This window comes from Bos taurus, chromosome 5, assembly GCF_002263795.3.
Source record: "Bos taurus isolate L1 Dominette 01449 registration number 42190680 breed Hereford chromosome 5, ARS-UCD2.0, whole genome shotgun sequence".
Lineage (NCBI taxonomy): Eukaryota > Metazoa > Chordata > Mammalia > Artiodactyla > Bovidae > Bos > Bos taurus.
Window position 1 is genome coordinate 70,552,619 of NC_037332.1, and position 26,859 is coordinate 70,579,477.

At 43.7% G+C, this 26,859-nt stretch overlaps 1 protein-coding gene, 2 long non-coding RNA genes and 1 pseudogene across 5 annotated transcripts in view; 3 read left to right on the forward strand and 1 right to left on the reverse strand.

The window, feature by feature from the left end:
• LOC132345315 (uncharacterized) overlaps window positions 1–5,953 on the forward strand; it is a 32,573-nt gene extending 26,620 nt beyond the window's left edge. The window contains exon 3 of the long non-coding RNA XR_009494590.1: window positions 4,898–5,953. This is a non-coding gene — a long non-coding RNA (uncharacterized lncRNA). The remainder of the gene's footprint in view (window positions 1–4,897) is intronic.
• Window positions 5,954–8,246: 2,293 nt separating this feature from the next.
• Window positions 8,247–24,412, reverse strand: LOC112446722 (uncharacterized). Its single transcript, XR_009494591.1, has 3 exons — window positions 24,323–24,412; window positions 23,572–23,985; window positions 8,247–9,862 (listed from the first exon to the last, which is right to left on the reverse strand). It is a non-coding gene; the product is annotated as an uncharacterized lncRNA (long non-coding RNA).
• On the forward strand, window positions 11,817–12,975 carry LOC784294 (voltage-dependent anion-selective channel protein 2-like pseudogene; annotated as a pseudogene).
• Window positions 24,413–25,044: 632 nt separating the features above from the next.
• The window catches only part of BTBD11 (BTB domain containing 11), a 332,136-nt gene continuing 330,321 nt past the window's right edge, over window positions 25,045–26,859 (forward strand). For 2 of the 3 annotated variants that reach the window (XM_024992023.2, XM_059886625.1), the window contains exon 1: window positions 25,045–26,200. In XM_024992023.2, coding sequence (XP_024847791.1) covers window positions 25,054–26,200 — 1,147 coding nt within the window. In that variant the 5' untranslated portion in view covers window positions 25,045–25,053. The remainder of the gene's footprint in view (window positions 26,201–26,859) is intronic. The other variant, NM_001205745.1, reaches the window with a different exon arrangement.

The following is a 26,859-nucleotide window of genomic DNA, read 5'->3' on the forward strand; positions in this document are numbered from 1 at the left end:
TATTCTAATTTGGCTCCTGTGTGTTGCCTATTTAAAATCTCCCCCACTGTTTCAATTAGATAAAGACTTCCTGTTCTGCTTGGCAAGTCAGGGCTCAAAGCACTTGCATTTCTCCCCTTTGTGGGGGAGGTGGGTATCATTAATTAAGCATGAGGTAGGGTGAGTTGACTGGAGAAGGAAATGGCAACCCACTCCAGTATTCTTGCCTGGAGAATCCCAGGGACAGAGGAGCCTAATGGGCTGCTGTCTATGGGGTCACACAGAGTCGGACACGACTGAAGCGACTTAGCAGCAGCAGCAGCAGGGTGAGTTGAATAAATCATTTGAGTAACATTGTCATACTCTTGATGATGATTTGGAAACCAAGGAAATATTTTATGTGGTTATTGCAGTTGTCGCCTAACTGGCCTCCTGGCTTTCACTCTTACCCCTACTCTCTAATTTCTATTCTCTACTCAACACCCAGAAAGTGATCCTGGTAAGATGCAATTCAGATCTGTCACTCCTGTGCTCAAATCTTTCCAATCACTAACAAATTACTTCTAGTAAAAGCCAAAGTCCTTATACTGATCTACATGGTCCTGCCTTAGATCTGCAAACTCTGGCCCTCCAGCCAAATCCAGCCGCCTGCTTTTAGAAATTAAGTTTGGAATCACAGCCACACCTATTTGTTTATATAGTGTCTCAGAGGCTTCTTGTAGAGTTGAGCTGTCCCTACCGAGAACCCGCGTCTACAAAGGCTAAAATCAAGGACCCTTTACTGGAAAGGCTTGGCAACCCCTGCCCTATATGACTATCTTATCTGTACTCTCCAGTCAACTCAAAGACCCATGACCTCCCACCCTCCTTCTTGATCACTCTCTTCATCCATACACTTGGCTCTGTTTATTTCCATAACTCAGGATACCCCCTTCCACCTCAGCTGTGAAAGTCTGGTCCTTCTGCGGGGATAGTCTTCCTTTCAGTATCCTCATGACTTGCTCCCTAACTGCCCACAGGTCTTGATTCGATATGTCTTCTCACCAGAGACTTTGCTGGTCACCTCATTTAAATTGTAACCTTCCCTCCCTTGAAGCCTCTATCCTTTCATGGTTTACTTTTCTCCTCAGAACTGTGCACTAACATAAAACATAGTTCACTGCTTGTCTTGTTTACACCCTTAACCCTAAAAGTAAGCTCCTTGAAGATAAGTATTTTTGTCTTTTTTGTTCTGCCCTACCCCCAGGGCTTAGAATAGTGCCTGGCACATAGTAGGTGCTTATTAAATATTTGTCAAGCAGATAAATATACCATCAAAGACTCATCATTCTGCTGCCTCACAGAAGATCCAAACAGTAGTGGCTTATTCAGGTCATAGGGTCGTCTCGCAATGCCATCAGGGTATTTGGCTCCTCTAGCTCCCCTCCCCACCATCTTTGGTGGGTGACTTTCTTTTCCCCATGGTGTCCTCTTGAACACAGGTTGTTTACTCCACTCTGACCTCCCCTTCATGTTTCCAAGCTGGTTAAAGTAGGAAATGACTGGGAGGAGGAGGTAACACCTATGTCAGGGAAGAAAGCTTTCCCAGAAATGCCTAGCATACTTCTGCTGATGTCTCTTAGGCGAGAGCTTCATGGCCACCCTAAGCTGTGGGAGAGTTAGGAAATGTATATTACAGCAGGACATGTGAATATCCTGAAGACCATATGGAAATGTTAAGAGTATGCGAAAGGAGAAATAGGTATTGAAGAAGTAACTTACAGCATCTGCCTCATCTGCCTTTTGCTTTTTTTTTTTTTTTAAGCTGGTAGAAGTATTAATGGCACCCCACTCCATTACTCTTGCCTGGCAAATCCCATGGACGGAGGAGCCTGGTAGACTGTAGTTCACGGGGTCTCGAAGAGTCAGACATGACAGAGACTTCCCTTTCACTTTTCATTTTCATTCATTGGAGAAGGAAATGGCAACCCACTCCGGTGTTCTTGCCTGGAGAGTCCCAGGGATGGAGGAGCCTGGTTGGCTGCCGTCTATGGGGTCGCACAGAGTTGGACACGACTGAAGCGACTTAGCAGAAGTATTAGAGGGTGGAACTTGGGAGGATTTCCAGAACTTTGGAAAGTACAAAGGGCAAAATTGCTGATATTTGTAAGTGTTCATCCCACACATTCCCTGTACTGAAGTCTCCTAGCTTGCTGAACTTCCCTTATCATCCCACTTCGCTTAAGGTTTATGTGATGCTCACTATATTGCTCCTTTCTTCAGCAATATGTGTTGCATATGGTAGGTACTCAGGAACTATTTCTACCTGCATTAACAAATGAACTGAAATAAATTCTGAGCAGTATGTACACATATAGGTACACATACATGGGTGTCTAAATGCCTATATTCTATTTATTGCATGCTTCCTGTATGCTGTCATATATATTCAATTCTGACAGCAATTCTGAGAAACCAAGAGCGGCATCTCCATTTTGTGATGAAGACTGTAGAAGTCTCTGTTTCAGACTCAGGAGCCGAAGAATTGGTGCTTTTGAAATGTGGTGCTGGAGAAAACTTGAGAGTTCCTTGGACAGCAAGGGGATCAAACCAGTCAATCCTAAAGGAATTCAGTTCTGAATATTCATTGGAAGGACTGATGCTGAAACTGAAACTCTAGTACTTTGGCACCTGACGTGAATAACTGACTCATTTGAAAAGATCCTGATGCTGGGAAAGATTGAAATCAAAAGGAGAAGAGGGCAGAAGAGGATGAGATAGTTAGATGCATCATCAACTCATTGGACATGAATGTGAGCAAACTTGGGGAGATAGTGAAGGATAGAAAAGCCTGGCCTGTTGCAGCAAAGAGTCAGACGCAACTTAGCAACTGAACAACAACAACAACAACAAGCCAAAAGGTACCTGCAATGCAGCGCACAGCTAGTAAGTGGCAGAGGCAAGACTCAAACCCTAGTCACTGATTCTACAGCTTAGGTTCCCGTGATCACATTCATTCAGTGAATCATTCAACAGATAAATACTCACTGCTTCCTGTGCGCCATGCATGGTTGTAATAATATTTCCTGCATCAAGAAAATGTTACTCTAATTGAAAGATGAATTTTGCCAAGTAAAGCATAGTATAAAGAGATTAAAATACACACATCCTCTTTTCATCTGTATGTTTCTTCTGAACATTTCTAGGTAAAGTACCCACCCATTTAACTTCAGGTTCATATGGCTTATTTCAGATTTCTTAACTAGTTTCCTTTAGTTCTCAACTTGTTGCTTATTATTTGTTTAATGAGATTGTAGATTGCTTGAGATAAAGAAAGTGAAATAGCTCAGTCGTGTCCAACTCTTTGCGACCCCATGGACTACAGCCCACCAGGCTCCTCCGTCCATGGAATTTTCCAGGCAAGAATATTGTAGTGGGGTTGCCATGTCCTTCTCCAGGGGATCCTCCCAACTCAGGGATTGAACCCGGGTCTCCCACCATTGCAGGCAGATGCTTTACCATCTGAGCCACCAGGGAAGCCTTACTTGAGATAAGGTGTGTCTTATTCATTATTGAGTTCCAACCATAAGCTTGCCTGAAGTTAGGACAGTGATGGGCACTCTGGGCTTAATAGATTCCTATTGGATAAAACAGAATTTACTAGGCAGGGTTTGGGGCTGCAAGCAGTGGAAAACTGCCCTGAGTGATTTATGCAGGAAAGGGACTTATTAGAAGGATATAACTTACAGAACCAGCTTCATAATAAAGACAGGAAGGAAGTGAGGTTAGGTAGAAAAGATACAACCAAAATCATGGCTGATTACACTACCACCACTGGCAGCACCTCTGCTGGACACTCAATCTACCACTGCTGGACACTGAATGCTGACATTTGCTGCTAGGACTACTATATCAGTGAGTTTATGCTACAGTAATAAACAGCCCCAACGTCTCAGTGGCCTAGGTGACAGTGGTTCATTTTTCACTCCCATTATATGTCTGCAGTGGTGGGCCCAAGCCAGTAGAGGCCTCATGCTTCCATGATCCCAGAATCTGGAAAAGGGAAAGGCTAGCCAATCTAATAGCTCTTACAGCTTCTATTTTAAGTATAATATAGACTACTTTCTCTCACGTCTAACTGACAAAAGCCTAATCTTTTACAGGATGGGAAAGTGCAATTCTACTAAGCACCCAAAATGAGAATTTTTATATTTGTGATCAGCTTTGATGACTCTGCCAGTTCCAATACAAGTTTTTCCATGAATGCTTGCCCACTAGTTCTGCATTTAATGTGACTCATTTAAAATTCAAAATCCTGAGGGTAACATCCCACTGGCCGAGGATAGTTCATGTGTAGTGCTCCATTAAGAAGGTGCATGAGGGAGGACACAGGATAGTCAGTCAGAAAGTTACAACACGGCAGAATCCTAACCCATCTTTGTTGGTTGGAATCTGTATTGCTGATCAACAAAGTCTGCTTCTTCTAGGATGATGCATTCTCAGAGGACACTTCAGATTTAGCTAAATTCTGAGTTATTCAAGGAGGTAGTGTTGACAGTCAACACACACACACATATATTTTAAAAGAATAATCTTATGCCTTAGGACCAAGCACTCAGTTAGATTTGCATGTTTTCTGAAGTGTCCTCCTAAGTTAAAAACTATTACTTGAAAAAGGTTAGGAGGTTGAGTAAGTATGGAAAATGCTGGCTACTTTCAGTCATTCTTTGTGGTAGGCAGCCTCTAAGCTGGTCAATGACCACATCTCCCAACAGTCACACCCTTGTGTAAGCCTTTCCTCTTGGGGTGTAGGTAGGATTTATGTACTCACATCTAACAAACAGAAGTGATGGATGAAGTGATAGATGTTAATTCCAATGTTAGGTTATAAAAAGACTGTGGCTTCCATCCTGGTATCTTCCCTTGATCTTTTGCTCAGAGAGAAGCCAGCTGTCATGTTGTGAGCAAAGAACTGAAGCCTCCAGCCAACAGCAAGTGAGGACCTGCAGGCTTCCGACAGCTACAACTAATCTTGAAATTGGGTCCTCCCCAAATGAGACTTGAGGTGACTGCAGCCCACTCAATGCCTTGATTGCAGCCTGGAAGACCCTGAGCTGAGGACCCATTCCAACTGTGCCTGGGTTCCTGACCCACAACTGTGAGATGATAACTCTTGTTTTAAACCACCAAGTTTGGGGGGTAATTCTTTATCAGTAGGAGACCAAGAGTTCAATAAATATCTTAGAGGAGTATGTGACACTCTTGGAACACATAAATGGGCACAACAGACCTGACTTCTGCCCTTATGGAGTTTAAATTAATTTAGATGTGTTTCTATTCTGAGGGGATAGATAGAGCCTTTAATATGCAAATGTGCACCACCAATCTCTAAGAGTGGAGTATGGGTCTCTAACTTTTAAACTCCTTTTTTTTTTTTGCTCTGCATTTCATAGAGCTAATGTTTTATGGAACACACATTGGAAAATTCTCTTAGTAGCTAAATGAGTAAATGAATTAAGGTTGCAATTTTAAAGGCTTAAGCTCCCCTGCAAAATTTTCGGAGTATGCCGCCCTTTGTTCATTATAGACTTAATAGCTACTCTTTTCCTGGACCCCATGTGCACTTTCGCTAATTTCCTTAGCAAACATTGACTGATTATCCACTGTGTTGTAAGGCACTGCAAGCACCAAACTGGTACTCGGGCAATGGGGCTGCTGTATTTCTCCTGAAGTGTATTTGGAAATTCACTAATTGTTTCATTTTGTGAGTAATGGTTTCAGCCACAATATTTGGACAAAGAGCAAAGGCGAGAAAGAATGGGACTGGCTAATGTTAAAATCAAAGCTTTGCTGAAAACCGTAATGCGTATTGAAGCAAAGCATTGTCCTCAAGAGGAGAGGAGACATAATCGGTATTGAAACAGTGCCTGAAACACTTCATCGGACTGTATTTAAAATGTTTAAAGAACTCTTGGAACAAATAAAGCCCTGAAAAGGTCTTTCAAATTGAAATGAATTCTTGGCATGCTTTCCCCTCAACTGCCACCGCTCTGCACACAATAGCCTGCCTCAGAAAAGCCTGTGGTAGCAGGACTTTTGTCTTAATTGCCTAACGTGTCAAGTGTTTCATATTTTAGGTGAAACGCAGGCTGGGCGGTGGGGGGCGGGAGTAAGGTACCTCATTTATGAAACATTGAAATGGCAACCCCATTTTGTCTTTGGTGCATTGCTCCTTGGGATTGCATGAGACATTTAATGAAGTAGGAGATGTCCAGGGACCAACCTCTCAGCAAACCATGTCCCATTTCTATCTCTGGTAGGCATTTGGGGTATGGTTTATAAATAAGGTGGTGCCGGTGTTGGCGAAGACATGGAGAAATGGGATGGATTGAAGATGTAAAATTGAAATGTGAAGGTATAAGATAGGATAATACTTATCCTCTTGAGAGGATGGGAGAGTTACCAATATTAAAAGAACTGACAGTCTTAACTATGAGAAAATTAAAACTTTATGTTAAACTAATAAATAAATAACTACAAAGGGGCAAAAGAGCAAGCCATGGAAAACTACCTGCAGTGTATATGACAGAGAAAAATTTAGTATTTTTACTCTATAAGTAGTTCCTAAAAGTCATTAGGAAAAAGACAAACATCTTAGGATGCCCCATTCCCCCCTCCAAAAAAAGGAAATGATATAAACAGGGAATTCTTGTGAGCAAAAGTATAAAAGAAAAATAAGTGAAGAAAATCAACTTCTAGGGTGATTAAGTAAATGTTAGATCTATATTGAAAGGTAATAGCATAAAGTCAGTAATGGCACAGTCTCTGGATTCAGGCTGGCTGGGTTGCTGCCTCACTTTTCTCATCTATAAAATGAAGGTAATAGGGTTATTGTAAGTGGGAGGCAAGTTCATATCATACAGTTGGAATAGTGCCTGGCACATCAGGAGTGGTACATAAATGCTAGTTGCTGTTACTTCTCTTATTAAATTGATAAATAATAAAAATGATAATAGCCAGTGGTGTCAAAGGACTGGAGACAGGCACTCTTGTACACTGCTAGGGGTATAAATTTGGCACAGTCTTCTTAGAGGGCAATTTAGCCTCATGCATTAAGGAATTAGAATGCTACATTGCCTTGGGCCAAAGTCCATAGTAGGAATTTTCCCCAAGGAAATAAGAAGTCAAATATATAAATAAAACAACTATAAAGACTTTTTTTCAGAGCTCTGTATAATTGTGCAATACTGAAAAGAACCTAAACGTCCAACAGTACATTCATTGAACACATTATTGGACATCCATTTAGTAGAATTCTATGTAGTCATCAAATGACATAAAGAACCACTAAAAGGGCATTTGGGAACAATTGAAATATGACTTAGATAATGTTATTGTGTCAGTGCTGTTTCTTGAGTGTGATAAAGTTCCTACAGTGCTTTGTAGGAAAATGTAGAATACATGCCAAAGTGAACTGATGTTTACAACTTACTTTCAAATGGTTCCAGAAAAAAGAACATAACACCACACACACACATCATATATATTTATAAATATCTCACAGAGAGAGAAAGCAATGGTGAATCTGGGTGAAGGGTAAATAGAATGGTTATTTTTATCTATTAACCTTTCTGTCTGTATGAAATTTTTCAAAATGAAAAGCTGGGAAAATGTAAAAAAATATATAAGGATAGGAAAATGATTTATTTTAAGGAAAAAAGTAGTTTACAAATCAGTATATACAATATGATCTCAAATTTTTTTGTTAAAAGATTATTAGTTGGTATTTATGAGTTTGGGTAAACTCTGGGAGTTGGTGATGGACAGGAAGGCTTGGCGTGCTGAAGTTCATGAGGTCACAAAGAGTCGGACATGACTGAACTGAACTGAACTGACTGACTGGAGCCTCCTCACATGTCAGGCTGTGTTAAATGTGCATTGCCTTATGTTGCTAAAACCCTATGAAATTCTGAGGCATTATGATTTTGCTTACACAAAAAAAATAATAGAAATTCAGAGATGAAAAGGGGCTTCCAATGTGGCTTAATGGGTAAAGAATCTTCCTGTAAAGCAGGAGACTTGGGTTCCACCCGAGTCAGGAAGATCCCCTGGAGGAGGGAATGGCTACCCACTGCAATATCCTTGCCTATAGAATGCCATGGACAGAGGGGCCTGGCAGGCTAGAGTCCATAGGGTCACAAAGAGTCGGACACGACTGAAGCCACTGAGCACGCCACACACACACACACACACACACACAGATGAAAAACTTACTAAAAGCCAGCCACTTATACTCAAACATGGGTCTTTATGACCACAAGTCCACACTTCTTTTTTATTGAATGAAAGATTCTTTAAATTCTTTAGTGCTTTACCATTTTCAAAAGATCCATGCACATGATTTCATATAACTCCATAATAACCCTTTTATTTTCCCTACCCCTATCTTTGCCCTCCCCTGTTCCCTCTGCCCATTGGTAATCGCTAGCTTGTTCTCTATATCTGTGAGTCTACTTCTTTTTTGTTTTATTCACTAGAGTATTTTTCAGATTTCACATACCCTGCAGTATATGTCTTTGTCTAGCTTATTTCACTCAAGTCTACACTCTCAACTACTGTTGCAGAGAGAGAAGAGGCTGCTATAGCTGCTGAGAGTGATGTTGAGATTAGCTAATAATTATTGATAAGGGCTGTAATGGAGTTACATAGTCAACGCTTTAAAGAAGCAAAAGCAAAGAAAGAGGCTTGTTTTATAGGGCAGGAAGATAGGAAGAATGTTCTTACTAAGGTGGTGCCATTTGAGATGGGCTTTGAAGGATCCATAGGAGTACAGTAGGGGCTGGTGGAGCATTCACTACAGAGGGAAGAGCGTGAGTAAAGACAGTGTATTTAAGAAACCATAACTCGTTCTCTGGGAGTGAGGGGGGAGGTAATCAAGGAAGATGGCAGCTAATAAGACTGGACAGAGAGCAGCGCTCCTTCTTTCTGATGCTGATGGGAGCTGCTTCTGAAAAATGACCCAGGCAACAGAGTTTTCTGCATGAGAAAATGAGACTGTCACTGGGCAGACAAAGTGAGGGACTTTTGGGAGCAGTTTCAACAGGAGGTGATGAACAATTTTACCAGAGTAAGAATAGTGGGAAGGAAGAAGGGACAGAATCAAAGCTTTCTCCTCTAAAAGTCTGCAGTATTACTTAGGGACATACCATAGTAAATACGCATCTTGAAATATCACCTTATCTTCCTGAGCTGGTCCTTGGCTTGTTTGTGCTTATACCCACCTATTTTGTATTGTAAGAACTACCTTCCCCAAATTCCCTTACCTTCCAGCTTCTTGATGGGTTTGGCCAATGGGATGCACTGGCAGAAGATGGAGGCAGGAGGAGGGGCAAGTCCAGGGTTTTTCTGCCCCTCTCTGCCTGCTATGGGTGGTGTTCCTGGCAGCAGCTATGTCTCATTCATGAGCCCAGATCCTGCTGGGCTGCCCCTCCCAACATGGAGCTACCTCTCCTGCTCGGCCTCCATTGTGGCTCTAGATCTTGCCACATGGCTTGGCTTCAGGTCTCTGATATCATCATCTTCTCTCTGTCCCTCCATCCTGGACATAGCACAGGCTTCTTGCTACTGCTACTTCCTCCCTTGTCTCCTTTCTGTTCCATTCAGTGCCTTAGCTCTCCCATCCCCTCTGGAACTTGCATTAGATTCCTTCAGATTGAAACTCCTACAGTATTTTTGTTTCCTGGCTAGACTCCCCACTTAAAGCAGAATTTCCTAATGGACAGGCACTGTATCTGTCCATTTTTAGAATTCCACAAGGAGGAAGATAGAATTACTCAGAAAATACTTGATTGATTCCGGGCCTTGGATCCCACTAGTAATCCTCATTGGCTCACTGATGTGGGATCTGAAAAGAGAAGACACAGAAGAAAGGGGAATGAATTTTAATTCCTTATTCTACATGCTTAGCTTGAATTATAGTATAATTTCTACCCATTCATTCATTCAATCAACAAGCATTTATTGAGTGCCTAGCAAGTGCTGGGGATATAGCAGTGATCCTTTCCTTGGGGAGTTTACATTTTAGTAGAGGACTTTGATGATGCTAGAAAAGACCCTGATGCTGTGAAAGATTGAGGGCAGGAAGAGAATGGGGTGATAGAAGGTGAGATGGCTGGATGGCATCACCAACTCAATGGTCATGAGTTTGAGCAAACTCCAGGAGATGGTGAAGGACAGGGGAGCCTAGCATGCTGCAGTCCATGGGGTTGCAAAGAGTTGGACAAGACTTAAGAACTGAACAGCAACAATTAATGCACCAACAAGCCACTGAGGAGAAGGGGCTGGCTCATTTTTTTTCACTTCATTTTTTTCACAGAGTCACTGCCTGGGGATACCCTATCAGATAATCTGGTGAGGAGATGGAGACTTACAGGTGGAAAATAACAATAATGGTAGTATCATTTGAGGGGCAGATTCTGTGCTAAGACATCTATCCAACCAATCCAACAAGCATTTCTTGGGTACACTATGTGCTGGGTGATATGGTTTACAGAGCCAGCAAGACAAATAGGTCCACACACTCTTGGATCATATCGTCTAATTGGGATGAAAGACATTAAGCAAGTTAAAATTAGGGTACATGCTCTGACAGAGACGTATATGTGGTATGAGAGCTGATAATAGGGGAACTTGACCTAGCCTAGGGGTACTGGTGGTCCCCTAAGTCTTCTCCAAGGAAGTCAAGTTTTGGCTAAGCCTTGAAAGTCCAGGGGGTTGGGTGGTAGAAAGTGTTCTGGAGAAGTTTTCATCTGTATCTCATTTAAGCCACACATCAGAGGGTCCAGAAACTCAAGCAACTGTTTTCTGTTCTCTGCTGCTCTCTCAGTGCTTGTCACCAACATCCTCAGCTTTTAACTGACCAGACTGCTTGCAAATAATGAACTTGGAGAGAACAGCTCCTCCAGAGTCTATCAATCAAATAAATTGTCCTCCTATGGAATAACACTCCCAGAGGAGCAGAAGCTACATTCATGGTAGCCATTATGATTGTTTACAAATATTCCAGTTCCCTTTCTGAGTACATGTGAGATTATGCTTTGAAGTTCTTTTAAGTTAGATACAGTTGTATGAATGGCATTAGCCAGTGAAATATGAGTGTATAACTTCCAGGTGAAAACTTTAAAAGTCAGAGTGTTGTTCTTTTGTTCTCACTGCTTTTCCTGCCTCATAAATTTTGAAAGCATGTGCAGTGATGGTGCTTCCAAGAGCCTGGGCCCCTAAGTGAACACTACAAGTAGTGTAGTTAACCTATCAACCCATGTTGCACATTGGACCTAAACAAGAAAGAAAGCATTACTGTTTTAGGCTGTTGAAATTTGGGAATTGTTTGTTACTGAAGCATTATCTAGCATAACCTGACTGATACAAGATTGTTTGTGTATTTTCTTTTCCTCTTCTCAGTGATGAGTAACCAGTTGCTCTAAACTAGATAAGCCAAACACATTACATACCTGAAAATTTGACATAAGCATTATTTCCCAGTTTTGCAGCTAGAAGTCAAGAACAATCACAGATAGGGCTGCAACTGGGCTTTGTTCACAGGAAAGACTAACTATAATATGCAAACTTTACCCCACTCACCCAACAATGTCACCCGGCTCCTAAGGAAGAACAGAGAGAGGTTTATGGAGCTGGGAAAAGGGAAGACTTTTGGCTTGGGAATGCCATTTACAGCTCTTTATAAAATCTCTGGGTTCTGATGGGGATAGGGCAAGTTGTTTCTGCATGATTGTGGCCCTTCTTTCCTTTTCATAGTTAATCTTATAGGCCTACTAATTTTTTTATTTCAGGGAGGCAAGGCATATTGGACAACTATGGTCTTAAAATGTTTCAGAATTGAGCCCGACGCCGAGCGAGCTGAACGGCCTCAGCTGCTAGTGGAGTGGCAGCGGCGCCTTCCCTTCGCCCCCGGAGACCAGCAGATCACCTCTCCCCACGGCCTCACCATGGCGACCTATGGACAGAACTGCACGCGGCCAGTGTGTATTCCTCCATCATATGCTGACCTTGGCAAAGCTGCCAGAGATATATTCAACAAAGGATTTGGTTTTGGGTTGGTGAAACTGGATGTGAAAACAAAGTCGTGCAGTGGCGTGGAATTCTCAACATCTGGTTCATCTAATACAGACACTGGTAAAGTTACTGGGACCTTGGAGACCAAATATAAATGGTGTGAGTATGGTCTGACTTTCACAGAAAAGTGGAACACTGATAACACTCTGGGAACAGAAATCGCTATTAAAGACCAGATTTGCCAAGGTTTGAAACTGACATTTGATACCACCTTTTCACCAAACACAGGAAAGAAAAGTGGTAAAATCAAGTCTTCTTACAAGAGGGAATGTATAAACCTTGGTTGTGATGTTGACTTTGATTTTGCTGGACCTGCAATCCATGGTTCGGCTGTCTTCGGTTATGAGGGCTGGCTTGCTGGGTACCAGATGACCTTTGACAGTGCCAAATCAAAGCTGACAAGGAATAACTTTGCAGTGGGCTACAGGACTGGGGACTTCCAGCTACACACTAATGTCAATGATGGTACAGAATTTGGAGGATCAATTTATCAGAAAGTATGTGAAGATCTTGACACTTCAGTAAACCTTGCTTGGACATCAGGAACCAACTGCACTCGCTTTGGAATTGCAGCTAAATATCAACTGGATCCCACTGCTTCCATTTCTGCAAAAGTCAACAACTCTAGTTTAATTGGAGTGGGCGATACTCAGACTCTGAGGCCTGGTGTGAAGCTTACACTGTCTGCCCTGGTAGACGGGAAGAACATTAATGCTGGAGGCCACAAACTTGGGCTTGCCCTGGAATTGGAGGCTTAATTCAGCTGAAAGAAACCTCTGGAAATGGGTATCAGAAGATTTGGCCTTAATATATTTCCAGTGTGACCAGCAGGCTTCCCCCACCCCACCCCCCGAAGGTGATCAAAACAAAGGATGATCTAAACAAGAGCTGTATTTTAAATATTTAGACAGTTACTTGTTAGCTGGTTTCTAGTTCAATTGGTTGTCTATCTAGTTACCAATACTGCAGTCATGCAGTCACCTATACATTATTTAAATGTATTTAACTGTTAAATGCGCTACCCACCGATTCCCAAAACAATGAATTTCACCTTTTTCTCAAGCGCACATGGAACCTTCTCCAGGATAGATCACATCCTGGGCCATAAACCTAGCCTTGGTAAATTCAAAAAAATAGAAATCATTCCAAGCATTTTTTCTGACCACAATGCAGTAAGATTAGATCTCAATTACAGGAGAAAAACTATTAAAAATTCCAACATATGGAGGCTGAACAACACGCTGCTGAATAACCAACAAATCACAGAAGAAATCAAAAAAGAAATCAAAATTTGCATAGAAACGAATGAATATGAAAACACAACAACCCAAAACCTGTGGGACACGGTAAAAGCAGTCCTAAGGGGAAAGTTCATAGCAATACAGGCACACCTCAAGAAACAAGAAAAAAGTCAAATAAATAACCTAACTCTACACCTAAAGCAACTGGAAAAGGAAGAAATGAAGAACCCCAGGGTTAGTAGAAGGAAAGAAATCTTAAAAATTAGAGCAGAAATAAATGCAAAAGAAACAAAAGAGACCATAGCAAAAATCAACAAAACCAAAAGCTGGTTCTTTGAAAGGATAAATAAAATTGACAAACCATTAGCCAGACTCATCGAGAAACAAAGGGAGAAAAATCAAATCAACAAAATTAGAAACGAAAATGGAGAGATCACAACAGACAACACAGAAATACAAAGGATCATAAGAGACTACTATCAACAATTATATGCCAATAAAATGGACAACGTGGAAGAAATGGACAAATTCTTAGAAAAGTACAACTTTCCAAAACTGGACCAGGAAGAAATAGAAAATCTTAACAGACCCATCACAAGCACGGAAATTGAAACTGTAATCAAAAATCTTCCAACAAACAAAAGCCCCGGTCCAGACGGCTTCACAGCTGAATTCTACCAAAAATTTAGAGAAGAGCTAACACCTATCCTGCTCAAACTCTTCCAGAAAATTGCAGAGGAAGGTAAACTTCCAAACTCATTCTATGAGGCCACCATCACCCTAATACCAAAACCTAACAAAGATCCCACAAAAAAAGAAAACTACAGGCCAATATCACTGATGAACATAGATGCAAAAATCCTTAACAAAATTCTAGCAATCAGAATCCAACAACACATTTAAAAGATCATACACCATGACCAAGTGGGCTTTATCCCAGGGATGCAAGGATTCTTCAATATCCGCAAATCAATCAATGTAATACACCACATTAACAAATTGAAAAATAAAAACCATATGATTATCTCAATAGATGCAGAGAAAGCCTTTGACAAAATTCAACATCCATTTATGATAAAAACTCTCCAGAAAGCAGGAATAGAAGGAACATACCTCAACATAATAAAAGCTATATATGACAAACCCACAGCAAACATTATCCTCAATGGTGAAAAATTGAAAGCATTTCCTCTAAAGTCAGGAACAAGACAAGGGTGCCCACTTTCACCATTACTATTCAACATAGTTTTGGAAGTTTTGGCCACAGCAATCAGAGCAGAAAAAGAAATAAAAGGAATCCAAATTGGAAAAGAAGAAGTAAAACTCTCACTATTTGCAGATGACATGATCCTCTACATAGAAAATCCTAAAGATTCCACCAGAAAATTACTAGAAATAATCAATGACTATAGTAAAGTTGCAGGATATAAAATCAACACACAGAAATCCCTTGCATTCCTATACACTAATAATGAGAAAACAGAAAGAGAAATTAAGGAAACAATTCCATTCACCATTGCAACGGAAAGAATAAAATACTTAGGAATATATCTACCTAAAGAAACTAAAGACCTATATATAGAAAACTATAAAACACTGGTGAAAGAAATCAAAGAGGACACTAATAGATGGAGAAATATACCATGTTCATGGATTGGAAGAATCAATATAGTGAAAATGAGTATACTACCCAAAGCAATTTATAGATTCAATGCAATCCCTATCAAGCTACCAACAGTATTCTTTACAGAGCTAGAACAAATAATTTCACAATTTGTATGGAAATACAAAAAACCTCGAATAGCCAAAGTGATCTTGAGAAAGAAGAATGGAACTGGAGGAATCAACCTACCTGACTTCAGGCTCTACTACAAAGCCACAGTTATCAAGACAGTATGGTACTGGCACAAAGACAGAAATATTGATCAATGAATAAAATAGAAAGCCCAGAGATAAATCCATGCACATATGGACACCTTATCTTTGACAAAGGAGGCAAGAATATACAATGGATTAAAGACAATCTCTTTAACAAGTGGTGCTGGGAAATCTGGTCAACCACTTGTAAAAGAATGAAACTAGACTACTTTCTAACACCATACACAAAAATAAACTCAAAATGGATTAAAGATCTAAACGTAAGACCAGAAACTATAAAACTCCTAGAGGAGAACATAGGCAAAACACTCTCCGACATATATCACAGCAGGATCCTCTATGACCCACCTCCCAGAATATTGGAAATAAAAGCAAAAATAAACAAATGGGACCTAATTAACCTTAAAAGCTTCTGCTCAAAGGAAACTATTAGCAAGGTGAAAAGACAGCCTTCAGAATGGGAGAAAATAATAGCAAATGAAACAACTGACAAACAACTAATCTCAAAAATATACAAGCCACTCCTACAGCTCAACTCCAGAAAAATAAACGACCCAATCAAAAAATGGGCCAAAGAACTAAACAGACATTTCTCCAAAGAAGACATACAGATGGCTAACAAACACATGAAAAGATGCTCAACATCACTCATTATCAGAGAAATGCAAATCAAAACCACTATGAGGTACCATTTCACACCAGTCAGAATGGCTGTGATCCAAAAGTCTACAAATAATAAATGCTGGAGAGGGTGTGGAGAAAAGGGAACCCTCTTACACTGTTGGTGGGAATGCAAACTAGTACAGCCACTATGGAGAACAGTGTGGAGATTCCTTAAAAAACTGGAAATAGAACTGCCTTATGATCCAGCAATCCCACTGCTGGGCATACACACTGAGGAAACCAGAAGGGAAAGAGACACGTGTACCCCAATGCTCATCGCAGCACTGTTTATAATAGCCAGGACATGGAAGCAACCTAGATGTCCATCAGCAGATGAATGGATAAGAAAGCTGTGGTACATATACACAATGGAGTATTACTCAGCCATTAAAAAGAATACATTTGAATCAGTTCTAATGAGGTGGATGAAACTGGAGCCTATTATATAGAGTGAAGTAAGTCAGAAGGAAAAACATAAATACAGTATACTAACGCATATATATGGAATTTAGAAAGATGGTAACAATAACCCTGTGTATGAGATAGCAAAAGAGACACTGATGTATAGAACAGTCTTATGGACTCTGTGGGAGAGGGAGAGGGTGGGAAGATTTGGGAGAATGGCATTGAAACATGTAAAATATCATGTAAGAAACGAGTTGCCAGTCCAGGTTCGATGCACGATACTGGATGCTTGGGGCTAGTGCACTGGGACGACCCAGAGGGATGGTATAGGGAGGGAGGAGGGAGGAGGGTTCAGGATGGGGAACACATGTATACCTGTGGTGGATTCATTTTGATATTTGGCAAAACTAATACAATTATGTAAAGTTTAAAAATAAAATAAAATTAGGAGTTAAAAAAAAATGTTTCAGAATTAAGTCCAAACTCCTCAAAATGCCCTCTAGGCCTTTATGCTGGTGGGTGCCTCCCTCCTCCACCTCATCTTACAAATTCCTTCCTCTACTTCTCAGCTAGGCAGCGATGACCTTCTGCCAGTTCCTCCAAACAACTCAGTTTTCTTTTGATCCCGTACCCTTGTATGTGGTGTTTCTGCTTTGGGGGGATATTTCCCCTATTTGGTAAGTTCCTACTCATCCTCGAAGTCTGACCATCCAAGTCTCTTCTTCCAGAAAGCCATCTCTGACCACCCACCTTGGGCTAGGGTCCCCTTCTTCAGGTCTCCCCTGGCACACACAGTCCTGTGGCACTGATTCAGAAAGTGGACTTTGGAGTTGAAATGTCTGGGTTAAAATTCTGTGTCCACATTTTACAGCCCTTCAACTTTGGGTAAATTGCTCAGCTTCTTTGCACCTCAGTTTTCTCATCAATAAAGTGGGGATGCTGACAGGGTAGGTGCATGTAAAATGCTTAAAACAGTTGTCTGGCACAAAGTACATTCTCAGAAAGTGTTAGGGTTTGTAATGATTATCATATTAATGTACAATTCTGACAACTACAGGTGGAATCTTTAGATCAGTGAACCCCAGATATAGTATATCAATTGAATATGAATAATGTTTATCCACATGCATGCAGCTCTACCCATTTGTCAAAGGCTGCATGACCCTAAGACATGAAGAATCAATGCTGAGAGGGCCATGATTGCCCTGGGATCTGCTCTCAGAGCTGCCTCATATTAACAGGTGCATCTACAGCTCTTGCTGAAAAGTTACTTCTTTAAAGTTCTTTGCATTGTGTGACCTATTCCCACTCGACAAATGAGCAAGCCATTATGTTGACTGTGATTCTTTCTTTCAGGAGAAAGTTCAGAAGAAGTAGGCATATATGTCCATTTCTGATGTGGAGCTTCTCTTGTGGCTCAGCTGCAAGGAATCCACCTGCAATGCGGGAGACCTGGGTTTGATCCCTGGGTTGAGAAGGTCCTCTGGAGAAGGGAAAGGCTACCCACTCCAGTATTCTGGTCTGGAGAATGCCATGGACTGTATAGTCCATGGGGTCGCAAAGAGTCAGACACGACTGAGCGACTTTCACTTCACACTGATGTGGAGCAGATTGAAGTTGGGGTGGACTCATCAATAGTCTTCTACCTAATGACAGAGTCTTCCACTCACAAAGACACACACAGCAAAGGGATCATTGCTGAGCTTTACACACATTCACTATGTACCCAAGAAATAGCTGATGTTTGCCAGGGGCTCGCTCAGAAATAGTGCAGTGAAACATACACAGTCTGTTAATTCATGTGTGTAATTCTTGAACTTCCCTATCTGGAAACTCGCTGCACTTGCAGCTCTTATTAATGTCTCTGTTTCCACTAGAAGCTCAACAAGGGTAGTACTCAGAAGGAAAGCTGAGTCCCTATTGCCCCCAGTGACAAGCACTGTGCCTGACCCATAATAGAAGTAACCAACACTAGTTGAGCATTTACAGTGCGGGCCAGACAGTGTTCTAATGACCTCATTTAGTCCTCACAGTCAACCTATCGAGGTATTGTTATTATCCCCAATTAAAGACAAAGAATAGAGGCCTGGTGAGGCACAGAGAGGCTAAACAACTTGTTCAAGATTACATGGGTAGAAAGCAATGAAGCCAGGCTTCCAAACCAAATGGCCTTGTTTGTTCCTACCCAGTAGATGCATAGAAAGCATGTGATAAAGCTCTCAACACGTGTGACCCCAGCTGAACGAGGCTGGTTCACATTATGGTTGTTGGGTTGGTTGCTATGCTTGCTGCTTGGTTTCCAGAATGCTGAAGAATGAAAGATTATATTAATACTTTGATTGACAGCTAGGCTTCAGAATAACGGGCAGAAAATTATTTAATTTTCTTTGGAAAACAGCTTTCTGGCTTTGGTAAAATGATACCTGTTTATTGTAAACACTTCAGAAGTATAAACAGAAACTTTTTTAAAAATCAAAAAACAAAAGAAGAAGGAAACACCAGGAATGGAACTAGAATCAATAAAACTCCTTTTAAAAAATCTTCAAAAATCCAATAAACTAGTTATAGCTATTATTTCCAACCCTTCAGGCAAGTTTACATATTTATATACATATTTAGCTCTATATAAAACATTTTACATAAATGGGATCATATTAAATATGCAATTCTAAGACCTATTTTCAAAAATTTCTTCACTCCCCAATATGCTATGGAAAGAAAGATCATCATTATTCTTCAAGACCTCTAAATATTTCCCTATCTGAATTAATATAATTATTTCATCAGGCCCTATTGAAAGACATTTAGGTTGTTTCCCCAAGTCCTCTGTTAAAACAGCATTACAAAGAACATCCTGTATATTTTTGAAAAATTCACGAGAATCACCTTAGATAATATCAGAAGATATGATTTCTGAGAAACCACAGGGAGTACACATTGACATTTTGATACATATCGACAGACTGCCCTCCCAAAATATCGCCCCAGTTTAGGTCCCATCACGACACCCATTCATCACGACTGACTTTATAAATCTTTGCTAATCTGATAGGCAAAATAACCCCAGTAATTTAATTTCTGTTTGTTTGTTTGTTTTTTTTAAGATATTGATTTATTTGGCTGTGCTGGGCGGGTCTTAGTTACAGCATGTGGGATCTTTTTTAGTTGCAACATGTCAATCCTTAAGAGGAATCTAGATCCCTGAACCAGGGAATCAACATGCACCCCCTGTATTGGGAGCATGGAATCTTAGCCACTGGACCACCAGGGAAGTCCCTAAAAAATCTTTAATGTATGTTCATTGTTGATCTGCATTTCTCCAAGGATAACATAGATATCAATAACACTTCTAGCTTTGACGAAGAGTTATTTATGTACAAAGAGGTTCATCCCCGCATTACTTATCCCAGTTAGAAAACAGAAAAACAACCAAATGGGGGAATCAACCCACCAGTTAAGGTATAAACATATGTCGGAATATTTTGTAGTTACACAAAAAAGAATATTTTGGATGAATATTTACTAGCATGGGGAAATGATTATAATATCAAGCTGGTGGAAATTTCTTAAGGAAAAATCAAAATGCAAAATTACAGAACAATTCCAACTCTGTCAAAATACATCTGTTAAAAGCAAAAGATGAGGAAAAAATAGATATGAAGGAAACACAAGTCATTAGTGTTGATTTCTGTGAGATGGAATTTGGGAAGATTTGAACTTTCTTTAGACTTTTTTTTGCAGATGCTGACTTTTCTGATAGTATGGGACTAATACTGAACATTTGGTTGCTGTGTTTATTTTTCTCAGTGCTTAGGGTGGTGTGCCCTCAGTACTTAACATTATCATTAATGATCTATTCCAGTAAACTAAATAGACATATGCTTTGGTTTATGCCTAATCACAAGGAACATGCTCATTAGTACTGAACCATGTTGGGGGCAAGATCCCAGCTTTCAAGGAGTGTGTCTTCTGGAAGGTGAGAGGAGGCATATGAGTATCTACAGTGTAACAGGCAGCAGTAGGTTCACTAAGATATGGCTAAGCCTCCTAGACAAGGTGACATTTCAGCCCAGCCTTGAAGCCTCATTTGGATTTTATATGTAACATTTGTCATTTTTTTTACTCTATAAGTAATGTGTTTATTGCAGAAAAGTAGGGAAATGAAGAAGATAATAACATTGTACATAGGGTAATTATCACATGTGAAACACTGTGTTAAATCCTATGTATGGAGAAATCTCATTTAACCCCTAGTTGCCCCAAAAGATGGGTGTGATTATTTGTGCATTCCACAGGCAAGGAAAGACAGAATAAAATAAATTGATGAGTCAATTCAGGGTACCTGATTGGAAAATTGGCATAGGCGTTAATGGAACCCAAGTTGACCTGGTGCCATAGGAAAAAAATAAATAAATGTGAAGCCTATTGTTTCCATCTCTTTTCTTCCCTGTGCATGAGCTCTTCTTGGGTTCTTGCTGCCTACATTCTGAGTGGTCATCACTCAAGCAGTATCTGCACATAGGTGGAAACACTTCCCTGGTGGCTCAGATGGTAAAGCGCCTGCCTACAATGCGGAAGACCTGGGTTCGATCCCTGGGTCAGGAAGATCTCCTGGAGAAGGAAATGGCAACCCACTCCAGTACTCTTGCCTGGAAAATTCCATGGACGGAGGAGCCTTGTAGGCTACAGTCCATGGGGTCGCAAAGAGTCGGACACGACTGAGCAACTTCAATGTCAATGTCATGTCAAAGGCATACAAGTGGATGAGCTCACCAGGGAAACATGCAGAGGAGAAGAGAAAGGGCTCTGAGAACCAGTCCCAAACAACAGAGATGGATGCATCTTGCTAAATCAGGGCTGCATAGACAGGAGGCAGCGTCAGGAAAAACCTTGCTGTGGTAGTACTCTTGGAGCTGAATCTTAGAGGATGAGGCTTGCCAGATTCAGAAGAGGAAGACAAGTGTCCTTGAGCAGAGTGAGCAAAGGAAAGAACCTCTGCAAAGACTTATCAGATGCAAGGGACAACATGTTAAGTTGGAAAATCAGCAAGTGATTTCAGTATGGTTAGAATAAAGGTGTGTGTGTATGTGTATGTGTGTCTTTGTGTCTGTATGTTCATGTGTGTGCAGATATCTGTGTGGGTGTGTGAGTGCATCATGTGTCTATGTGACTGAATATGTTTTCAGGAGGCTAGGGTGATGACAGAGAGCCTAGAGGACAAAGCAGTTTTCAGATCATTGAAGACTGTGTATCCTTGTAGTCAATGGTATGTGAAAAAATACATATAGGGAAAGTTTTATTATGAGGAATTGGTTCATGTAATAGTGCAGAATGAGAAGTCTCATGATCTGACGTTTGCAAGCTTGGAGGCCCAGGGAAGCTGCTGGTATAATTCAGTCCAAGTCCAAAGACCTGAGAACCAGGGGAGCAGGTAATGTAAATCCCAGCCTAAGGGCTGAAGGAGATGAAATGTCCCAGCTCAGGGAGGTGGAGGTTGGGGAGTAATGAATTCTTCCTTTCTCTACCTTTTGTTTTACTCAGTCCCTTTGCAGACTGGATGATGCTCAGCCACAATGGTTGAAGGACAGGGAAGCCTAGCATGCTGCAGTCCATGGGATCGCAAAGAGTTGGACACGACTGAGTGACTGAACAACAACCACCCCAGTGGAGAGAGTAGTTTACTGAGTCCATCGATTCAAATGCTAATCCCACCTGGAAACATTCTCGAAGAAATACCCAGAACAGTGTTTAATCTGGGCACCTGTGGCTCACTCAAGCTGACACATAAAATTAACTATCACAATCTCTTTTAAAAGGTTTGGAATATTATGGGAAAAGTCTGAGAACAGAATGAGATTGGCTGAAGGCCAGCTAGCCAATATAAACTTTATTTATCTGCAAGGCAAATGAGAGCCTTTGAATTTACTACAAGACAGGAAGATGAGATGAGATAAGATGAGATCTTATAAGATAAGATGAGAACTGGGATTTTGGAAGATTCTTGGACTTGATGGTTTGGTGAAGAAGAGGCAGGAGAGAAGGAGACCAGTTGGTAGAATATTGTAATAGTCAACAGAAAGAGATGATGGGCATAGATATTAGGATGGTAGCTACAGGGTAATGGTCATTTATTAGGGTGAAGGGTCATTTATTAGGGTGAAGGGATGAGTAATGGTAGATTTGGGCTGACAGAGATGAGAGACATCAGACAATCGACTGGGTTATCTGGGAAAATCCATAATTGAACCAGCAATTCAAAAGCATGTCCTTCCTTCACCAATGTACAACAAATATTGCCTCCTCTGTGTCAAGCCTGTGCGTGGGGAATCTGTAGTTCAGTGTGGAATCTAACCAGTAACCAGACTGCAGCAACCTAGTGTTACAAGGGCCCAGAAATCAACAGCCTCAGAAGTGGCGGAGGCGTTGAAACACCCAAGACAGTACCGAGTGTTAAAAAGACACCAGGCCCCAAATGGAATCCCAGATGGCACTAGTGGTAAAAACAAACAAACAAAACCCCACCTTCCAATGCATGTAGACATAAGAGACACAGGTTCAATTCCTGGGTTGGGAAGATCCCCTGGAGGAGGGCACAGCAACCCATTCCAGTATTCTTGCCTAGAGTATCTCATGGACAAAGGGCCTGGTGGGCTACTGTCCATAGTGTGCAAAGAGTCAGATACAACTGAAGCGACTTAGCGCATGCTAAGCTCCACCTGGCTCTTCCAGAAATGGAATCTTAAACTAGTCAATCAGGAATCACTTGAGAGCAATAGTTAAGTAATCTACCTTCTAGACCCCCTGCCATCCCCGAAAGGAAAGCAACCTAGCAATAACCAACCTTTTCTTTTGCCTGGTGTAACTTCCTTGTTCCCTCTCCATTCTGTCTATGTAAGTCTTTGATTTCCTACAGCTCCTCCAAGCTCCTTTCCATCTGCTACATGCAAAACTGCCAGATTTGCAAATGGTTGAATAAAGCCAATAAGAGCTTTAAAATTTACTTGAATTTTGTTTTGTAACATGAAGGATCTGGGCTACCTTCCCTAGAAGGGCATTTTTAAGCTAGAAACTCAGAGCAAGCCAGAGCAGGAGAGTCCCCTACCCTCTGGCAGAGACAGTGGGACTGGTGATCCCCAGGTGAATAAGATTTGGTTTCTGCCCTGGTGGATGGGGACAATTAACAGGACAATGCTATTGGACATAAATGCAATTAAGACATGCATATAGATCACTCTTTAGTTAAAAAAAAAAAAAAAGAAAAAACAACTCTTGAGCTGTCTGGAACTATACCCACCAGAATGTCAAAGTGAGACTTCCCAGGTGGCTCAGTGGTAAAGAATTTGCCTGCCAACCAGGAGATGCAGGTTTTGTCCTTGGGTTAGGAAGATCCTCTGGAGAAGGGAATGGCAACCCACTCCGGTATTCTTGCCTGGAAAATCCGGTGAACAGAGGAGCCTGGGGGGCTACAGTTCATGGGGTCGAAAAGAGTGCGACAGGGCTTAGCGACTAAACCACAGCAAGCCCTCCATCCAGTCCACCCCCAGGCACTTGAAGGATGGACTCAGGGTCCTCCTGGGTACTAAATGAAGGAATGTAGTTCACGAGCCCTGGTGTCTGTCGGCTAATGTCCAGAGACAGCCTTCCAGCCTTGTCCATTCCTTATCCCTCTGCTTGTCTGGTTTCTTATCTCCACTCTGGCAAACTGGGTCTGAAAGAGGGTAGCATTAATTGTTTTGGGCACCCGAAGGTGGAGGAGGCAGGAGAGGAAGAAAAAACATACTTTGTGTGTACTAGAGAAAGAAAAAGGAAAGTGAAATCCGAAACCCAAGCGCATAAAGCGACCCCAAGCAGACACATTGTGAACCGCTGGGGGGAGCACAACTCGGTGGGTGGGTGGGTCACCTGTCCAACCTACCCAACCTACGCTTCTCCAGGTCTGGTATCAAAGCCGAAGCCTGAAGGGTAGGGACAGCAGGGATAATCATCCTGCTTTTCTAATAATCATCCGCGTTTCTAAGCTCCCACTGCCCCCCACACACACCCACCTCTAGTTCTCAGGCCCCAGCTCACCACTTCCTGCAGCCTCGGTCCCAGGTCGGGGGCGTGCTTGAGGGGCGGGGCTGCGTGGAGCCGAGGAATATATATATATTTATTTAAAGGTAATTAGCATCCTCCAATCCCATTGGCTCTCCGCCGGCCCTGCTTTACATACGCCCGCCCCGCTGGCTGCCCAGGGCTTGCGGGGTTCCGCAGGGTTTGCAGCCGCCGCGGTCGCTGCTGCTCTTCCGTGCCGGGCGGGCGAACACGGAGTGAACCCCGGCCCGGGAACCGGGAACCGGGGAGCCGAGAGCCAAGAGCCAGCTGCCGGCGGAGCTGCTGCCGCGGCGGCATCTGAATAAATTTCCGTCCTACGAACACCGAGGCCGGCGTCCAGCGGCTTCTGCGCCCAGCCCGGCCCAGTAGGGAGAGGATCAGACACTTTTATTTTATTTTGGAAGAAAGGGGCGAGTCCGGCGTGAGCCTCTACCCCGGCCTGGCTCGCTCCTTAGCGCGCCCCAGATCCGGCCTGGGCTCTGGAAGATGACTCCCTGGTGTGCCCTGTGGATTCCAGCGGCGGCGGCTCGGGGAGGCATCCGAAAGTAGTCACACTTGGTAGCAGCGGCTGGTGGAAAAGTGAGCCGAGGCGGCGCTGACTCGGCTCTTCCCGCGCCCCGGCGCCCGCTGCTCCTCGCTGCTCCTTCCCCTTGGCTTCCCGGCGGCATGAAGTGGCGCAGCGATGGCCAGGAGAGGTAAGAAGCCGGTGGTGCGGACGCTGGAGGATCTAACGCTGGACTCGGGTTATGGTGGCGCGGCGGACTCAGTGCGCTCCTCCAACTTGTCCCTGTGCTGTTCCGACTCGCACCCGGCGTCCCCGTATGGCGGGAGCTGCTGGCCGCCTCTAACTGACTCCATGCACAGCCGGCACAACAGCTTTGACACTGTCAACACTGCCCTGGTGGAAGACTCCGAGGGGCTGGACTGTGCCGGCCAGCACTGCTCGCGGCTGCTGCCGGACCTCGACGAGGTCCCCTGGACCCTCCAGGAGCTGGAGGCGTTGCTCCTGCGCTCACGGGATCCCCGGGCAGGCCCGGTGGCCCCCGGCGGCCTGCCTAAAGACGCACTGGCCAAGCTGTCGACGCTGGTGAGCCGGGCGCTGGTACGCATCGCCAAGGAGGCACAGCGCCTGAGCCTGCGCTTCGCCAAGTGCACCAAGTATGAGATCCAGAGCGCCATGGAGATCGTGCTGTCCTGGGGCCTGGCGGCGCACTGCACGGCGGCCGCGCTGGCCGCGCTGTCCCTCTACAACATGAGCAGTGCCGGTGGCGACCGCCTGGGCCGCGGCAAATCGGCGCGCTGCGGCCTCACCTTCTCTGTGGGCCGCGTGTACCGCTGGATGGTGGACAGCCGCGTGGCGCTGCGCATCCACGAGCACGCAGCCATCTACCTGACGGCCTGCATGGAGAGCCTGTTCCGGGACATCTACGCGCGGGTCGTGGCCTCCGGGCTGCCCAGGAGCTGCAGCGGCCTGGGCCCGGGCTCCAGCTCCGGCCCAGGCCAAGGCTCGGGCCCCGGAGCAGCCCCCGCGGCGGATAAGGAGCGGGAGGTCCCCGGAGGGGGAGCGGCGAGCGGCGGCGCCTGCAGCGCAGCCAGCAGCGCCAGCGGAGGCAGCAGCTGTTGCGCCCCGCCGACCGTCGCTGCTGCTGCCGCCGCCGCCGCAGCCCCACCGGCAGCCGCCGCCAACCACCACCACCACCACCACCACGCGCTCCACGAGGCGCCCAAGTTCACCGTGGAGACGCTGGAGTACACGGTCAACAACGACTCCGAGATCTGGGGGCTGCTGCAGCCCTACCAGCACCTCATCTGCGGGAAGAACGCCAGCGGTAAGTGGTCGCGCGGGTGCCGCCCCCTCCCATCCAACGCGTCCAACTCTCTCCTAAGTTGGCCCTTCGGTCCCCTCCCGCGTCCTTTCGGCCGCCCGCTGCTCTTAAACCTCTGAGGGGACCACCGATCTGAAGACGGCCAGAAACCCCACCTAGTGCCTCCTGCTTTCGGGATGCGCTGCGCGTACTTTACGTGGTTGGTAGCGTCCCAAGCTAGAGAGCTTGCGGTTCCGCCCGCGATTCCGGGTGGAGCGGCGGCTGCCTCCTGCAGGCAGAACACAGCGCCACTTTGGGGGGCGATCATTTGCGCCTAGTATACATTTCTGCCAGAGCCCTGTGGAGTTTTTGTTTTTTGTTTTAGACCTTAAAGATGACAAATACGCGGGCGAAGGAGTTTGGCTCCCTGGGACTCGGGAGGAGACGCTTTTCTCCCTCAGCCGCCCGATTCCGCTTGCTTCCCGGCGCCCTCGGGACGCCGTCGGTGAGCTGGTGAAGGAGACGCCCCGTAGCTGTAAAGGCAGACTGAGAGCTCACTCGGCCTAGAAACAGTCGGGGAAATGTGTACGTGGTGAGAGGGTGGAACGGGCAATTTTTCTGGGGCAGTTTTTGAGGCCAGAGCTCACAGCTGGTGGGCGCTGCGCAATGGACAACCCCCCTGA